The sequence below is a fragment of the Bubalus kerabau genome, chromosome 4, assembly GCF_029407905.1.
Source record: "Bubalus kerabau isolate K-KA32 ecotype Philippines breed swamp buffalo chromosome 4, PCC_UOA_SB_1v2, whole genome shotgun sequence".
Taxonomy (NCBI): Eukaryota; Metazoa; Chordata; class Mammalia; order Artiodactyla; family Bovidae; genus Bubalus; species Bubalus kerabau.
The window spans coordinates 146874900-146893206 of NC_073627.1; the positions used below are offsets into that span (position 1 = coordinate 146874900).

Here is an 18307-nt window from a genome sequence, read left to right on the forward strand (position 1 = left end):
CCATTTTTAAGCATTTTATCTCCATTTTGTCTTTAAAATTAAAATCACACAAATTGATCACTTACAGGTGGAATCTAAAAAATAAAACAAACAAATGAATGTAACAAAACAGAAACAGACTCACAGATATAGAGAACAAGCTAGTGGTTGCCAGTAGGGAAAGTGAAGTGTGGAGGGGCAAGATGAGCTATGGGATTAAGAGACACAAACTACTATGTATAAAATAAATAAGCAACAAGAATATACTGTACAGCACAAGGGATACAGCCAATATTTTATAATAACTTTAAATGGAGTATAATCTATAAAAACACTGAAACACTATTTTGTACACAGGAAACTAGTATAACATTGTAAATCAACTATACAAATCAATACTGAGCAACCACTGAAAATAATTTGGTGTATAGACAGAATAGAGGATCAAAGTAAAACCATTCAGTGTAAAAAGCAAGTCTCAGAATAATGACCACAAACATCTAAAAGAAAAAAGTGTATGTATATATAAATTTATCTGGGTACATACAAATATATATAAAGTCAATATAAAAAATCTACAAAGATAAAAACAAAAATCCCCCAAATTGGAAATAAACAATCAAATACAAACACAAATGGCCCACAAATCCTAGCATTCAGCATGGGCAAACTAAATGACAAATTTTTGAAGCTGGCTTATCTCTACAGCAACCTTATTCTCCAGAGCTTGTTAAACAAAGATAAAGGACTTATTATGGTGAACAAAGATTTTTGGATTTGTAAGAAACCCCACACGAAGGCATCAGTCATTAAAAAAAAAAAAAGGAAACAGATAAGTCTGCCTGACATGGACAGTAATGGGGCAACTGCTAGGCGCATCCTGATCAGTGGCTCATGGTGGCGTGGGAAGAGATCTGCAAGGACCAAGAGTACCCTCAACAGTTCAATCTCTATATTCTATTCAGTTTTAAGTTAGATTTTATTAGTACCTTCAATAACAATGTATTTTGATGTCCACTGTTTCTTAAAAGTTGTAAGCAGACTTTTTCTCCTGATGCTAATTACATGTTCTTTAAAATCAAATTCCTCTGTGTAGAAACGAAGAAGTCCCAACCATAGCTGCCCAACAGATTCTGTATTTTTTCCATATTCTGGCCAATAGTTGGGCTAGAAATAGAAGGAACAAGAGATATCATGCTCTATAGTAAAGTGTTAATAGTCATTTGTATCTTAGGGAATAAATCTGGATTTATTTTAATTAACTAGAGTTAAAATATATAAAAACAATTATAAAACTTTTCTATTTTAAAGTATCATTTACATGAGTTTATTAATCTCTACCCTATGACCCAGAGACAGAAAGTGCTCTGGGTTTTAAAGGTCAAACCTCAGAATCATGTTTGTGGAAGAATATAGAAATAAATTTTAGAGCCTTGGTGACACCTAGTTATTATACCTCTGTAACTCAAGAGTTTTTCTAAATTCTGTAGGAAATCACAGAGCAAATTATTTGTTCATTTGGAGTAAAGCTACTTAACCTTTTGAATTATTAGTCAGTAAAGAAATCCTGGATATAGTCCCTAGAAACTCACCTGGCTTAAAAAATATTTTCAACTTCAAAGGAATCATCTGTATATGCTAGTTTTTTTTTTTACTATCACAATATAAATAAATATAACAAGTGATAATATAATTGTTGACCATCTACACTACAGCACAGTATAGCTAACTTTCAGTCAAGGATGTAAAAAATCTTTACTATTAAAATACGTACCAGTTCATCTATTTGATCAAAAAAATAAATATTCCAGCCATCAACAAATATTTCAGGTTTCTTTTCACCTTTGTATATCTGAAATTAATTTTTAAACTATTAGTATGGATTACAAACTTAGCGCATTGATACAAAAACTTGTAGGAAAATAGTAAAAATTTTAACTACAGAACCACAGAATTTTAGAGAAGGAAGAGGGCTCAAAAATCATCCAGCTCTACAGATGACAAATACAATTTCCTTTACTAATACCTCTTGAAGGACAGGAATAACTGGTGGATTCCTCTGCTGGAGAAAATATAGCACCATGAGCGTATATGCGTATGACGATAAGCTGCCTCTAGAAGCATCGCCAATATCGCACATCTGGGGGTAAGGAAAAGGAGGAACAAAGGCAAGATCACCAATGTCTTCTGCTACACTTGCAGCTCTTCTATTGTCACTAAAAGGAAGGTGCTTCTAGAGGGCACTAATATAAAAATCACACTTTTAAAATGCTAATATATGTCAACAAAACCAAGTAAGACCAACCAAAAAAAAAAAAAAAATCAAAAAGTAAAACAAACCCCAACAAAGCTGTGGAACTATCAGCCGCAAGCAATATTAGGTTATCATGTAAAATTAAGGTAATATTTTAGTTTGTTCAGTAGGGCTTCTCAAATAGTTGGCTATGGTTCTTTAAAAATCTAGGCCTATGTTTTCTTTTTTTTTAAAAAATTGAAGTATAGTTGGTTTACAAGATTATATTAGTTTCAGGTGTGTAACACAGTAATGCAATATTTTTATGCTCCCTTTTAAAGTTATTACAAAACAGGGAACTGTCTGGTGGTCCAGTGTTTAGGACTTTATGCTCTCACTGTGGAGGGCCCAGGTTCTATTCTTGGTCAGTAAGCTAAAATCCCAGAAGCTCTGTGGTGTAGCCGAAAAAAAAAAAGTTATTACAAAACAATGGCTACATTCCCTGTGCTGTACAACGTATCCTTGTTGCTAATTTACTTTACATATAGTAGTTTGTGTCTCTTAATCCCAAAATATCCCTGTCTCCCCTACTGGTAACCACTAGTTTGTTTTCTACATGACTGAGTTTGTTTCTTACGTCTTCAACAAGGTTTAAAGATGTAAAGAAATCTCCTGAGGAAATCTCAGGAGGAAGCATACTTACCTTTGTAAATACTTTCATAGTATAGCACAAATATTTCACTCTGGGATCAATGGCTGAATAAGCAGATAAGAGTCTTGTGTTATGAAGGGCCTGTTAAAAGGGAAATTATACTACCTTAAAAAAAAGTTTTAAGGTGAAATATTCTGAATAGGTTTACAGTGTTATTCATTTTAATTCATTTTTAAGATGAAGTCATTTAGACTGAAACTAATATTTTTCCCCTACAGAGTAGCTTTACTAACTTACTAGATAATAATTACAAGTGACATCTGATCTCAGGCCACCTTAGTCTAAACATACCTAGAAAATATGGGCTATAAAAATAATCAGTTCCCTTTAACTCAACGTAAGATCTGTATCCCTGCCTATTATTCACATTAAATGTCCTTAGGGGCCAGAGAGGTTCCAGAGAGCCTCGAAAACAAACCAGGTCTGAGACCAAAGACACACACATACACACACACCAGAATTAAACAAAGTTCAAGCAAAAAAAAAAACAAAAAAAACACTTGCCACTCTGACCTCATTTTTAATGAATACTAATATTAACTCAATTCTGTGTTATATCCCCAGTCTCAGAACACTGCCAGACACTTAGTAAACACTAATAACTACTAAAAGAATGAATAGGATGAAATGAATGGCTTAATTTTACTTAAAGACTGAATAAATTAAGAGATACTTCTTCCCCTTAATCTGCATGAAGAAAAAGTCTAGGGGAAATCTTACCAATGTGTTATACAAACTGATGTCCACCTCCAGACCGCTTCTCAAATGGAAGAACTTTACAATTGGCACTTTTGCTGTTGTAATAGGCAAGATGTTTCTCAGTCCTAGGTTGGGAAACAAGATAGTATTATTAAATCCAGCAGCAGAGGGTATAAGTTGCTCTTATGTTCCAACATAGAATGAAGTAAACCTGGCTTTGGCTTGTCTCAGTGAGTCACTAAGACTAGTCAAAAAATTCTGTTATTAACAAACATGACACTTCTGGCAAAGTTTACATTTGTTAAACACATGAATATCTAAAGTACAAGAATCAACAAGGCAGCCACTGTCCTTCAGGAACACACCGGATCTTGTGTATGTGTATAGAGCTGTCAGTCTGATTCAAAACAGAGGAAACTACTACAGAATCTGGATTATGTGCGCCCTACGCATTCACACATTATATGAAGAAAAGCCCTACATCATATGAGTAATCATCTGAATGCCCAAAACAAAAGTTCCTCATCATGGAGCTAGAAGCTATGTCAATGTAAGAAAAGAATCAGTGTCAACAGGAGATAAGGATATTGCCTCAGCTAGGTTTTCACCATAGGCAAAAAAAGAGAAGGCTGAGAGAATTTACCAGGCAAGGAAAACTGCACAGGGAAAGGGTAGCTCCCTGAAACAGAATGACAAGCTCAGGGAACTTCCATGGAATTGTGCAAGCTACAGAGTGGACTTGAGGGAAAGAAATAATGAGTAACAGGATAAGTGGTAAAAACTGAGTAGAGCCCAAATATGGAACAAATATATCCTTGGAGGCAAAGAGATGCCAATGAACTGGCAAAATCTGGGAAGAATCACTGACCATCGGAGGCACATGGAAGAGAGTCAGGATGATCATTATAAAAATTGACCTGGGACTGAATTATAATGGTGGCATGGGAATGCAGAGAAGCAGCAAGACATGTTTGAGAGCACCTCTAACTGGATGGATTGGGGAAGAAGAAGTAGGGGAAAGGAAGGCTATAACAGAAAGAACATTCCCTGAACACCCAGATTCCTTTACAAACGTCACCATCTAAGACCATTCACCCTTACCCCAAAAATGACACAGACCCAGAGAAATGAACATGCTTAGGAATATGCAGTTGGTGAATTGTGAAGTGGGAATTCAAATCTAGGTATGTCTGATTCTATTGAACCTAGTCTAGGACAGGTTAATTATCACTTCATTCATTTCGGTGATTCCATGGATGTCAATGTCAACAACCAAGAAAGAGGATGTAGAAGGAAGAACAGCTAGTGGCGGTTGTAGCAGAAGGGAAGTGGAAGAGAGAAAGATGTGTTTATTCTGGGTGCTAAGGTCTGAGCTCCTTTTGAGAGAGTTAAATGGTGACATCTAGAAGGACAGATGCCTAGTGATCTAGAATTCAAAAAAAAAAGTATGCAGATGAAAGGAATTTCAGCAGAAAAGGTCTGCATGGGAGACAGAAGAAGTCTAACTTATACTGATGGGGAGAAGGGGCAAGGAAGCTCCTATTTACTAAACACTCAACAAGTCAGGCCTTGTACTGTAATGTATTATTTTTCTTAATCTTAAATCCTATTGTTGTTGTTCCTGCTTTACAGATGAGAAATTGAGTGCTTACAATGAAGGTGAGTGACTTTTTGGAATCACACAGCCAGCAAGCAGGTACCCAAGATTTAAAATTAGGGAGTCTGATTTTAGAAGCCACCATTAAATTACTTTGCTATGGTGGCTTTAAATGAAGTATCCTTTTTTTTTTCCATCGCCTTCCTAGATGGAGAAATTCTAGAATTTGACACTGTTAATTCACCATTATGACATTTATAAACCTGTCCTCTAGGATTTATTCACAGTATATCATCCTGGTTCCTATTTTACCATTCCAACAGCTCCTTTTTCAGTGTCTTTGCTTAATTTCGACCCTTATAAATTAAAGCTTGGTCCTCAACCTCTCTCATAATCCCACAGAACTGTTTTATTCTTGGCCTCTTCCTTCAAGGTTTTCAATACAAAACTGTTTCATTTTGTTCTTCAATCTTAACTGGCAACTCTACATTTCTAACTCTATGTTTCTAACTGCTTGCTGGACTGTTGTTAACTCTTAGAGATTATAGCTTCATGGCAAACGATCACTCCACACTGGTGTTCTCTACAAACATTCCCATTCCCATTTCTTCAGGCTGAACCCATATTTCCTACTTGCAGGTTCTGAATCTAGGAAATCTGCCTTTGGAATCTCTCATATTCTCTTCCTTTTAGGATCACTGGCATCTGGTTAAGATCCTTCTGCCCTGTCCTTTAGACTGTATCTTCCCTAAGAGCATACCAGCTGCCTAAAAAGTTCTGCTTTTATTGGGTTTCTTCTCTCGAACGCAGTTCACATTTTCTTACTAGTTCCCACTTGAAACTCCTCTCAAAATGTATCAATCTTCTCATTGTCCTACAAAATTGATTACAGTGATTCTCATAGTCACATCCATGCAACTTTGGAATGACTTCTCATCTTATCCTTTGCAAATCAAGTTCATCAATATCATGAGATCAGAACAAGCCCATCTCTTCCATGAACCTCCCCTACCCAACTCTTTCCCCAAATCTCTCTCTCCTCAGAAGTTATTTAATACTTATTGTAGGCTCTACAAATTATTTTAATAAATGAATACCATCATACATTATTCCATACCCTGTGAGAGTATCTTACCTTTGAGATCCGAAAGTTGTCAAAGGAAAGACCTGTAGACTTATTTTTCTATCCTACCTACATGCCCAATACAGTGCTGAGCACATAACAAACACCCAATAAAATATGTGGGAAAATTGCTTTCTTAATCATTGCTTTCTAGCTATTATTCAGTTTTTGCTCCATGCAATCTGTATTACATTATAATCTGCATATAAAAGTCATTTTCAGTCTAAAAATGACCTATTTTTAACATGGTTCATTCTTAGAAAGTATAGGTTTTTTTAGGAGAAAGGGAAGTGATGTCTGCAGCTTAACCGCAAATGGTCCAGAAAAAAATTACGAGGAAGCAAGAGATAGGATGATAAATCAAATGTGGTAAAATGTTAACAACTGGTGCATCTGAACGAAGGGCAGACAGAATTCTTCGTACAATTTTTGCTGATTTCCTTTACATATGAAATTATTTCAAAATCAAAAGTCAAAACCTACCTCACTATGAAATACCTAATAGTCATGGCAACGTAGCAATCTAGTTTCTTTGCATAATCTTCAAAAACAAAAATAAAAAAGCATATAGTTTTGAGAGGTAAAATTCCCATAATGCTTATTTTAATGACCATAAAAATTATATCAAAGCACATTAAAAAAAAACACTGATGCTCTAGGTTACTTTTCATTAGGAATAAAACAAAATTAAGATTTTGCCCCTGTTATTTAAAATCACATGGTATCCTCTTTAAACTTCTGGAAATCAAAAATGCAAATAAAAGGGGTACTCCAGGTGCATACTTATGTGTGCATGCCCATGCTGTGGATTTAAATCTACTTTTGACTAAGATATAAGAAAGCGTTTTATGGATGGTCCGTAGATTTAAGTTTCACAAAGGCAAGGACCACATCTTGCTCACTTTCATTTTTAACTCTTAGCACAGACGTTTGATGTACCACATTTTAAAAGACTCTCACTGTTAACAGCATCCACAGCTACCTCTGACAAAGAGAGGCAGAAGAATATGTTAATGGCATTTCAGCTTTGTGCACAATGACAGAACCTGTACATTTTTTGCAGCTGTAAATACTTGTCCAGGGTCATGCACAACTTGCTGAACAGCTGCAAGTATAATCAATCCATCACCCCAGTCTGTAGCACTTTTCACTAAACTTCACGTCATGGCCAGCAACCTCTACCTACACTTTGATTTACACTATGTTGATAAGGCAAAATGATTCCCAAAGTTTCTTGTGTGTATAGTATACATTTTGTCATGAAATAAAACCAAAGCAACAATATGCATACAAATTATAACCAATTCCTCAGTTTTTCATACATAACCACACAGATTTGTTTCAAAGACACCAATGCTATAAATGTTATATGAGCCACTACACTGTTTCAGTCATTTGTAAATTTTAAGTATGCAAAACACTAATAAAAAAGATGAGAATATTTTTTAGATAAAGCTTATAGAGGTACCTGAATGCTTTTTGAGGACTCTTGCCAATTCTTCAATAGTTCTTACACAGTCCAACTCCTGAAACAAAAATGGCAGAGACTGAATCAAAAACAGAAGACAGGTTCTTAACCCTGTTTTGGTTTCATTTCCTCCAGAAATAACAAAATTAAATTCAAATTGTTGTATATTGATTTTTCTTTTTTAGGTGAGCATTAATCCCTACTCATAGGAATATCCTAAGGATATGGAAACCCTCATGCACCCTACTTACTAACTGCTCTTAAAAGAGCAGGAAAGGCTGAAATCAGTGTCCCCAGAAAAGTCTCTGAACCACTAAGAACTTCCAATTTCTTTCCTCTATGTGACAGAATTAATAAGAGAGAGCTTCTGTGGCCTGTCTTATTCATTCTGGGTAGATCTTCATTATAGCTTAATTAAGAGCTGATGAACTGCTTTGGGGTGTGATTAAGCTCAGATTATTTCTCCATAGGACTAGTTGAACATATAACACACAAAAAGAAAGTTATACAGCAAATATGAGTAACATTTCAAATATTTAAAAACATTTGGGCTGACCTTTTTAACATTAAGTCCTTTTGTTGGTTAGTTGGTTATATACTTACCAGAATTTGGAATTTAATTTAGAAACGCCCTCACAACTAGTTTATTAATCATGTAAAAATTCAATCTCAATGATGTATAATCATTCATATATTGGACCCAATCGTCCTTATCCACCTTATTCACCAAAGTCACACCAGATCACCTGTGGCTATTTTCTCAAATCAGATGCATCCTCAAGGGACAAAACCCTGAAACTCAGAAAAGGCATAAGAAGATCCAGAGCAACAGCAGCACCACTGATTTGGATGCGCAGCATTTGGACTACTGTTGTAAATAAAAAAGGCGATGGATTTAGTACTTCTTAAACTTTACACCTTTTCACAGTATTTTATATTTGACAAATGCCATCAAGGTTGGCAAATCTTTTCTGCCTTGTGGGCCATGTTGCAAGGACTCAACCCTGGAGTTAGAGTGAAAGCAGATGTAGACCATACATATATGAAAGGGTGTAGCTGAATGCCAATGAAACTGACATAAAAAAAAAAAAAAATAACAGGCAGTAGGCTGTAGTTCACTGACTCCTGACATACACGATCCATGCTGAGGTGCACAACGATCTTCTGAGGCAAGGGAAATCTCATTTCTGTATTAGAGATAAGCAACCAAAGACGGACAAGTCTGTCTTGAATCCTAGCACTCTTTTATCCCTGTACCATGGGCTTCCCTGGTGGCTCAGCTGGTAAAGAATCTGCCTGCAATGCAGGAGACCTGGGTTCGATCCCTGGGTTAAGAAGATCCCCTGGAGAAAGTAAAGGCTACCCACTCCAGTATTCTGGCCTGGAGAATTCCCTGGAGTGTATAGTCCATGGGGTCACAAAGAGTCGAACACGACTGAGTGACTTCCACTTTCATCACTGTATCACACTGGCTGCCTGCTAAAACTTCACCGAAAACCTTATGTGGGTGTATTTATGCACCTGAGTCAGCCTAGTGGCTATGCCAAAGGGACATTGGAAAGGCTAGTTTGGCTTTCTAGAATTCCCAGATGTGGCTTTCATATCCAGTTTGCATTACAGGTTGGAAGCACAAGCCTTTCTACTCCTCATGCTCACCTCTAAACTTCTAATGTATTTATTTGGCCAGACTGATTGTGCCAAATGGCATACTCCATATGATATACCCTGATAAATTTGGAAAATACCATGCTGAATTGTGAATCAAGATTGTCAAAACACATGCCACAGCAAATCCAAGTTTTATGTAGTCACTGTACCTCAGCAGTTTCAAGTCCGTTAATTGTCATGCAGACATCAAGGTCACTCTGTTTGAACCCAAATCCATTTTTGGAGGAGCCAAACAAGCTCAATTTAGTTCCTGTTAGGGATACATGAAAAGTAACAACTAACCTGAGTACATTTAATTTTCTGATCAAAGCAACTCTCCTATGAATCAAAAGTACTCAGTTATTAAGTGTTCTATAATAATCTCATAATTATTATTTTCTTTTATTAACTAGTCTTTTATTATAAATTACTTCCTCTCAAAATTTACTATAAATAAATACAAGCTATAGAAGACATGAAAGATTATCAAATGTCAATTTATTCTTAGATGCAAGGCCATTTTAAGGAAAATGTGGATCACCTCAGCACATTTAATAATGTAAGCTTACTACTTTCTAAATAAATTCACTTTTTAGAGGTCTGAATCTTGACTCTCAACTAATAAATGAAGTTCACATGTATCTGCTAAGTGAAATACTACACTGCAACTGTCTTCTCTGTTGGCAAACTAGGACTGAACAGACCTAAAACCATCCTAGGAGTATCACAAAACAAAGACGCCCTGTCCCCACCGTCACTGCAAGACTGCTCTCTTATGCTCAAAATTAATGCTTTTATTAAAGCTGAACAATTATTTACCTGGAAACTCCTGCCTTATGAAATTTTCTAGGTTTTGCCGAATATGTTCACGTGCCTGATCTTCTAGAACAGTTGGAGAAAAATCCTCTGTTTAAAATAAACAGATACACTGAGAAACAAAGATTGTTCACATTCTCTGAAAAATATTTTTCAATAAACCTAATTAGCTAAAACAAACAAACAACCAAACCCTAAATTTTGTGTCTTTTCAGTAGACAGTATTAAGCAATGTACAATAAAGATGCCTTTTTCAAAGAGTCTATCACCAAGAACTGTTCCTGAGATGGAAACCAGTCTGCACAAGGGTTCTGTTCCTGGGTTTCACAGAGGCCCAGAGCCCGAAAAAGGCAGAGGGTGAACACAACAGTTTGTGAGTATGTATTTATACATATATATAAAACACATTTTATATGTGTGTGTGTCTGTGTGTATATATATATATTCACATTTTTCCCCCTAAGGAGAACTAGTAGTTTTCTTTCATCACTTACACTCTCCAAAGAGATTTAAAGAACAAATCTCTGATTAAGAACAAGTGACTTATGGCACAGACAGACATCTTAACGTGCAGTAATGTGATGTGTCATAATCTTCCACTCTTAGCAGCTGCATGCCTCTCCATCAAATGGTTTTCCTTGTAGAACTTAAACCTTGGCACACCAACATTTCCCCAAACTGATGTTCCTTAAAGGTTATTAACTAGCATTAATTAAAAAGTATTCTAAGCTCACATTTTAGAAATATTAAAGTTATTAAATAAGCTTTTTACCTAAACATTTCCAGGAGCCTTTATTATGCTAATATGCCCTGAAAATCTCTAAGGGAGGGGGCAGGATATACAGTTATTCCCCCTTGACCTTTGGAATACTTCTTGTTACTAAATACTATTAATGGCAGGTACCTAGAAAAGCATTTCAAGGAACACCAGTTGGGAAATGATAGTACTCCAATCATAAGACTTAGAAGATTCTCCTTCCCTGTCTTTCTTTAACAAGTATTTATTGCATGTCTCAAATGGAACACGATACACAGAGTACTATGGATACAATACACAATGCCAAAGACTTAGCCTGGATAATGAAGCTAATGGGTTAGTGAATTAGATTAACTCTTGAGAAAACATCAATTTAATATTTTGACAAATAAAAAGAAATGTTAATAACTTACTGTAACACTGAATGCAAACTTGATCTAAGATATTTGAAAATTTGGGTGTTAATGGTGGCAAAGGTTCCAGCTGGATTCTTTTGAAGTCTTCAGGACAGTCCTTCTTTAGATGACCCTCTCGTTTGCATAAACTGCAAACTACTGTAGGAGACTGCAGGAAGATGGCAAAGCAAAACAAGACTTAAATAATGGAGCCTTGAATCTTTTTTCCAAAGTACACATTGTCCACCTCACATTCCAAAGGAATGAAAATATAGTGGCATGGCCACTCCAAACACACTCAGGAGAAAAAGGTAGTTATTTTGACTACCCAACAGCATTTCTTTTCTCCTCTGCAAATTCCCAAGAGATTAATGAGGGCAGTGGACCTAGTGGCTGCACTGGAGTGAACCACTACTGAGACAGGTGAGAGCCCTGGTTTAGTACATGAAAATCCAAAGTACATGCATTAAAACTCTTTCAACTCTCCTAGTTCCATGTATAGGAGTGGTACTGATTACCTTGCCTTTGGTGAAGCTGAGTTTACTAAATTCATAGAAGAAATCAGACTGGTTCACAGTTGAATTTTCCTCACATACACTTTCTTCTTTAAGGCTGATTTTATTAAGTTCCGTTAGTAGGTTTCCATCTACATGGTGTTTTCCACATTCTTTCAAGTCTTCATACTTAGCAGATCCATCTAATTCCACATCCTCTTCAGACAGGGCATCCTCATCACCTGATCCAGTGAAGGTGTTGTCTAATTCATCTCCATTAGCAATGTCATCCTCATCTTCCCTTCGGGAAATGGAGAGCCGGGGTTCTTCTTCCTCCTCCTCGTCCTCCTCTTCCTCATCAGAGTGAAGGATTCCTGATATCCGGCTCTGTCTTGAAGGGGTAAAGTGGCTTACAGCATCTCCAAGTTCATTGGTACCTTCTATGCTTTCTTCATCAACATCAGCCTTGGCATATGAAGTAGGAAATTCATCATACTCTTTAGCTATAGGATTTTTGAAGCCTTCTAGACCCAAAGTGGTATCTGTCTCCTTAGTTCCTGGGCTGCCACAGGTAACAAGCGCTCCACACTTGCTACTACTTAAAGCTTGATCATCAGCAGTCAAAGGATGCTTGCTTTCCTTTCCACTTTTTTCTTTCTTATTTTTACTTCCTGTTTCTTGATGATGTACTTCAATGTCCTTAGAGTCACCAGAACTGACTTTTGCCTTAATACAGTCAGAGTTTTCCAGGTGGACACTGATGTGTGAGTTTCCCATCTTCTCTGCTGATGGGCTTTGAAAGTTTTCAGCAGTCTCTTTAAGAGTAAGTGGCTGGGCCTTGCAGGTGTTTGCAGTTGAACTGGCAGCACCAGAACCTTGAGCCAAAACTGAGTTTTTGAGTTTATCACCTTTCGCTTGTACCTCTGGATCATGTTTTGCTATTTCTTTAGAACGTTCAGAAGTACAGCTGACAGTACTCAGAGGCTTTGGAAGGCTGGATTTCATAACTTTGTGTGGAAGAGCAAAATATTTATACGTTGTCCTTAAACAATGAAGTATATATTCAAACACAGGTTGATTATTTAGGGTCCTTGCCACATTTCTTTTTATAGAGTAGGGATCTGTAATGAAAAAAAAAAAAAATCCACTACTTCACACATTTCTATTTTATGTTTTAAAAACCAGCCTGCTACATAGATAAAGACAACAAATAACAGTACAACTTATCATTTATCTTATGTGCTTTTTTTTAAAAACTGGGGATGGGGAGTAAGAAGATACAGTTTTAAAAACAAAAAGAAATGCTTTCTTAAACATCTGCTCTATGACGAGAACCCATTCTATTCAGAACCATTACCCCTTCCCTACTCTGTCCTATGACCGTGGAGGTAAAAAAAAAAAAAGTCATCAGTGTGGCTCTCATGCCCTTGGGAAGCGGGGTCTTCCCTCTGGGCTCTGCTGAGTGCTCTGCCTCCCCACTCAGCCAGGCCCTGTGGTTTGTAGAGCTTACCTCCACTCTTCTGCCCTGGGAAGCCCCATCACTGAACTGGCTGGACTGAATTCAGGGGCGAGAGGGAGGCACCAGGAGGAGACACCACTTCTCTCAATCTTTTCTCCTCCCCTAGAACTCCAGCAGGTTAGGCAATTGGCCAGAAGAGCTGAGCCAGAGAAACTGCAGGGGAGGGTTTAAAAATGTGAGATCCCCATGACTGCACACAGAATTTATGCAAAATGCAAAAAACCCTCTTATGCAATATAAGGCTTGAAAAAAATCAAGCAAAAATAAGAGAATTCCATTTAGGAGGTTCTTTAAATTATTTGAAGGAGGAGAATTAAGATTTCTAGAGGGGTTCCCATCTCCTGACTTTGTAAAGCTGATAGGAGCTCGTTCATTTAGAGGAGTCTACAGGGCACACCAGTATGTCTTTCATATAATGGTTTCAAACTCATTTAAGAGCTAAGTGTTTTTAAAGAGAAAAGGTGTTTTTATGAATAAGTTCTAAATATTACTGCAGGTATTCCAAAAACAAACTCTCTCCATGGAGAGAAATTTAATGAAGAATGCTGTTTTTCATGAGAAAAGGTATCTTCCTCAACCTCTGTAAAACTAAACAACATCAATAACAATTCACGAAAGGACTGAATCTAAAGATTCAGAAACGATAACAGCGAAGAGGAAAGGGGGATTTACATGTCACTTGGAAAAGACTTTTTAAGCATTTAAAGTTATTAAGCAATTTACAAAGAAAATAAGGACACACACAGCTATTCCTTTTAGTTGCATGAATAATTATTTTTTATCACAGCACTTAAAAAACTCAGGATGAACAATTTGGTCCCTTGGAAAGATCTACTGTAATGCATGCAAGATTCTCGCTATCTACTTCATCTTTGGGGTCAGGCCTACCTTACATGTAGAAGCTGAAAAAAGATCGAAATAAAAAAGCATGCTGTTAGACTGATACCTTAAAAAAAGGGGGTGGGGTGGGGATGGGAATTAAAGATAAATATTTTGAGATACCTTCAATGGCAATGCGTTTTTTGGGCCAATCCTTTGATTCACGAGATATCGATTCTTTGACACGGATACTTATCACGAAATCAGCCAAATTAAATTCTAAAGCATAGAATCGAAGCAATTCCACCCAGAGTTGCCCAATTGGTACTGAAGGCTGCTGTTTTGAATCAAATATTAATGGTACCTATTAACAGCAAAGAGAAAATATACAGGTTATTTCAAATGTCAGTACAATCTTAAAAATCAGAGATCTTCAAGCATCAAATTAAATATATCTGAAAAACCTTAGCAAGGATATGAATCAGCAGTCTATCTTGATAAATCACATTCTAGGTTCTATTTTGATTGTGAGGAAACAGCATTCCTTCACTGAATTTCGGGATTAAAGTTATGTTAAAACCTAGTCAGTATCATAGGAATAGACGGGCAGCACATAACCAAGCAGCACTTCTAATTTTGAAGTCTTAAGGGCCGGTGGAGAGAACTGTGCTCCACTGCTACTACTCTCAGCACTGAGTTCTCCCTGTTCCTGCCGCCAGAGGGCGCCTTTACACTGTTAAGACACAGAAATGGACTGCAGTTGTTTGCATAGAGTAGAAGGAAAAATGCTCCTCTCACTTGCTCTGAGAAGTTACATTAAGTTCATTGGTTCTTCCAGCAGCAACTGATTTTAAAGTCGAATAAATAACCCTTGATATCAGAAATTAATACAAGTTTTCCACTCACAGACTCATGATAAGATGTGACATACTGTGATATAATACAGTGGAAAGTTCAAAGGACTTAGAAAAGAAAAAGAGGGTCCAAATACTGACTTTGTCACGTCACAGGTTTTGACTGCTTTGTGACTTAGCTTCTTCATTCTTGGACTGGCAGTATAGCTCAGAAGCGAAGAGAACTGGCTTTTGAATAGTACATGCTAAGCTTTCAAATCCAGCTCTTCCATTTACTAGCTGTGTCTGATCCTGGTGATGGTATATAAGCTGTCTAAGCCTCGGTTTCCTCATCTGAACAATGAGGATCATAGTACCCACCTCATAGGGCTGTTGGGAGGACTGAGTGAGAGAGAGTCTGTTAAGAGCTTAGCACAGTGCCTGGCACACATGTTCAAAAAATGGTCGCTATCATTATCTGCAGAGTAGGGATGATACCACCTATAACACAGGATAGTTATGAGGATTAAATCAGAAACAAGGGAAAGCATCTGGTAGACTGGTTGCTATCTGTATTTTTTCATTTAGGTATAGTCTTTTTAAATACAAGAAATCCATTTATCATTGAAACCATGTCACAACTGTAAGATGCTCTTAAGAGGTAATTTAGTTCAACTCCCATATGCTACAAGAGAAGGAACTGAAACCCAACGAGTTTATGTGGCTTGTGTGGCAGAAGAACAATGTCTCCTGATCCCAGGCCAGTGCTCTTTCACCACACTATGAAATGTCAACACTGTCCAGACCTCACTTAATTTTAGAAGTGGCAGCATGATTAATCTCTCCAATTAGCATTCAAATGCGAAGATAAAAGTATTTAAGTGGTCTTTCAGCAGTAGCCTTTCCTTATAGGGTATACAAATTTGCTTCCAATTGCACTTTAGTATATTAAGCTTCAAAATAAGTGGTGTGGTCACAGATTTATTCAGTAAATCTCAACACAAAGGTTCTGTGAAATAAGTTAAAGTCATCAGGTGGATTTACAAACTAAACCAGATTAAAAATGTAGTTGTTTTGGTCCCACAAACAACAGTTGAGGACACGGAGAAAACCCCAGAAATGGAAACTTCCATTAGATCTCACCTCTTTATCCATATATTCAACATTTCATATTGTGAAATGACTTCACAATATCATAACACGGAACTTAAGAGACCTCTGACATACGTAGACTAGTGGTACTTACATTATTGTTATTTTTTTAAAACACAGAACACTGTATTTTTCAAATAAAGTAAGACTAGTAGCTAGCATTTACTAAATGCTTACCATATACATTTCATGGGAAATAGATGGGGAAACAGTAGAAACAGGGTCAGACTTTATTTTTTTGGGCTCCAAAATCACTGCAGATGGTGACTGCAGCCATGAAATTAAAAGATGCTTACTCCTTGGAAGAAAAGTTATGACCAACCTAGATAGCATATTGAAAAGCAGAGACATTAACTGGCCAACAAAGGTCCGTCTAGTCAAGGCTATGGTTTTTCCAGTGGTCATGTATGGATGTGAGAGTTGGACTGTAAAGAAAGCTGAACGCCAAACAATTGATGCTTTTGAACTGTGGTGTTGGAGAAGAGTCTTGAGAGTCCCTTGGACTGCAAGGAGATCCAACCAGTCCATTCTCCAGGAGATCAGCCCTGGGTGTTCTTTGGAAGGAATGATGCTCAAGCTGAAAACTCCAGTACTTTGCCCACCTCATGCAAAGAGCTGACTCATTGGAAAAGACTCTGATGCTGGGAGGGATTAGAGGCAGGAGGAAAAGGGGACAACAGAGGATGAGATGGCTGGATGGCATCACTGACTCAATGGAAGTGAGTTTAAGTGAACTCTGGGAGTTGGTGATGGACAGGGAGGCCTGGTGTGCTGCGATTCATGGGGTGGCAAAGAGTCGGACATGACTGAGCGACTGAACTGAACTGAACTGAACTACCATATGCTCGGCACTGAGTTAAGCATTCTATACATTGATGACCCTATGAGAAGGTACCAATATCATCTCCATTTACAGGTGAGGAAACTGGGACACAGAAAGATTAAGTCACCTGCCCAAAGACACATAGCTAGAAGTGGGTGAGCTGGGATACAAATTCAAATATTCTGGCTCCATAGTCTGTGCTCTTAGCCAACACTGGAACCCCACACAGACAAATGACACAAATGGTGTGTTCTGGTGGCAACTCAGGTAGGTGCCACCACCACCATTCTCTTCCCCTCAACAAAACCAAGAATATGTGATTCACCAATATCTCCCCATTTTAGGCCAGAGTAAACAAGGGCTACAGGAGTGACATGACCTGTTTGTGAAGAGCTGGGATTAGAATCCGAGTCTCAGAGGTATTTTGTGGATATTACTGTCATTTTATCCCAAAGGGATATGGGAAAGCTCATGGAGTCAAGGACTGTTTACCAATTTGGGTCAGAATCCTACTGTTATGTTGCTTAGATTTTTGTTTGAAATTCTAATGACAGCTTGTTCCTTGTTCATAAATTCTCCTTCTCACTACTAACTGTATGAGTAAGGACAAGTATACTAGCATAGGCTTATTCACTGTTATTTTAGCAATTTGAGGTTAGTTAACTTTTCTTATATTTAAACCTCATAATATAACCTAAGACCTAAGCTCTTGCAGGATAGATAGGAACTTATTTTTGAATTCTCAGCCTCTTTCATAGCACCTTACACAGAGAAGAAACCACGTAACTGTGGATTCAATGATTTGCAATTTTACCTTTTATTCCTTGTCTATTCAAAGAACTGAACAGACTTGAAATTACACAGTTATGAAATAATTAAAGATAGTTGAGAAAAGAAAGGAAGACTAACACATAAACTCCACAATTAACAACTGAATTAAAAATAAATGGTAAGACCAGACATGAGAGAGAACAGACCTGTCCCCTTTTAATGGCCATTTCCTTTGGTGCCTCCTCTTTTGTTGAGTCCACATCCCCTGCAACATTATCAGTGTATTCCCAGACCACAGAGTCTTTCTCAATTTCTTTAAGGTTGAAGTTTCCTAATTTGTTTAGTGAGAATCCTTCAATCTAGGAAAAATTAAACACACATTATAAGGCAGAAATGATTTTTAAAACAATCACAGCATAAATCCTGGAAGACATGAAAAGTAACACAGTTCACTGAAAATATGAAAGGCA

At 37.2% G+C, this 18307-nt stretch overlaps 1 protein-coding gene across 8 annotated transcripts in view; it reads right to left on the minus strand.

The window, feature by feature from the left end:
• The window catches only part of TUT7 (terminal uridylyl transferase 7), a 58521-nt gene that overhangs the window by 18872 nt on the left and 21342 nt on the right, over positions 1-18307 (minus strand). For all 8 annotated transcript variants that reach the window (XM_055578975.1, XM_055578976.1, XM_055578973.1 and 5 more), the window contains exons 11-22: positions 18044-18196; positions 14442-14622; positions 11945-13041; positions 11445-11595; positions 10278-10364; positions 9629-9729; positions 7812-7869; positions 3645-3748; positions 2916-3005; positions 2006-2119; positions 1754-1831; positions 969-1146 (exon numbers count right to left, since the gene is read on the minus strand). In XM_055578975.1, the coding sequence (XP_055434950.1) occupies positions 969-1146; positions 1754-1831; positions 2006-2119; positions 2916-3005; positions 3645-3748; positions 7812-7869; positions 9629-9729; positions 10278-10364; positions 11445-11595; positions 11945-13041; positions 14442-14622; positions 18044-18196 (2392 nt within the window). The remainder of the gene's footprint in view (positions 1-968; positions 1147-1753; positions 1832-2005; positions 2120-2915; positions 3006-3644; positions 3749-7811; positions 7870-9628; positions 9730-10277; positions 10365-11444; positions 11596-11944; positions 13042-14441; positions 14623-18043; positions 18197-18307) is intronic.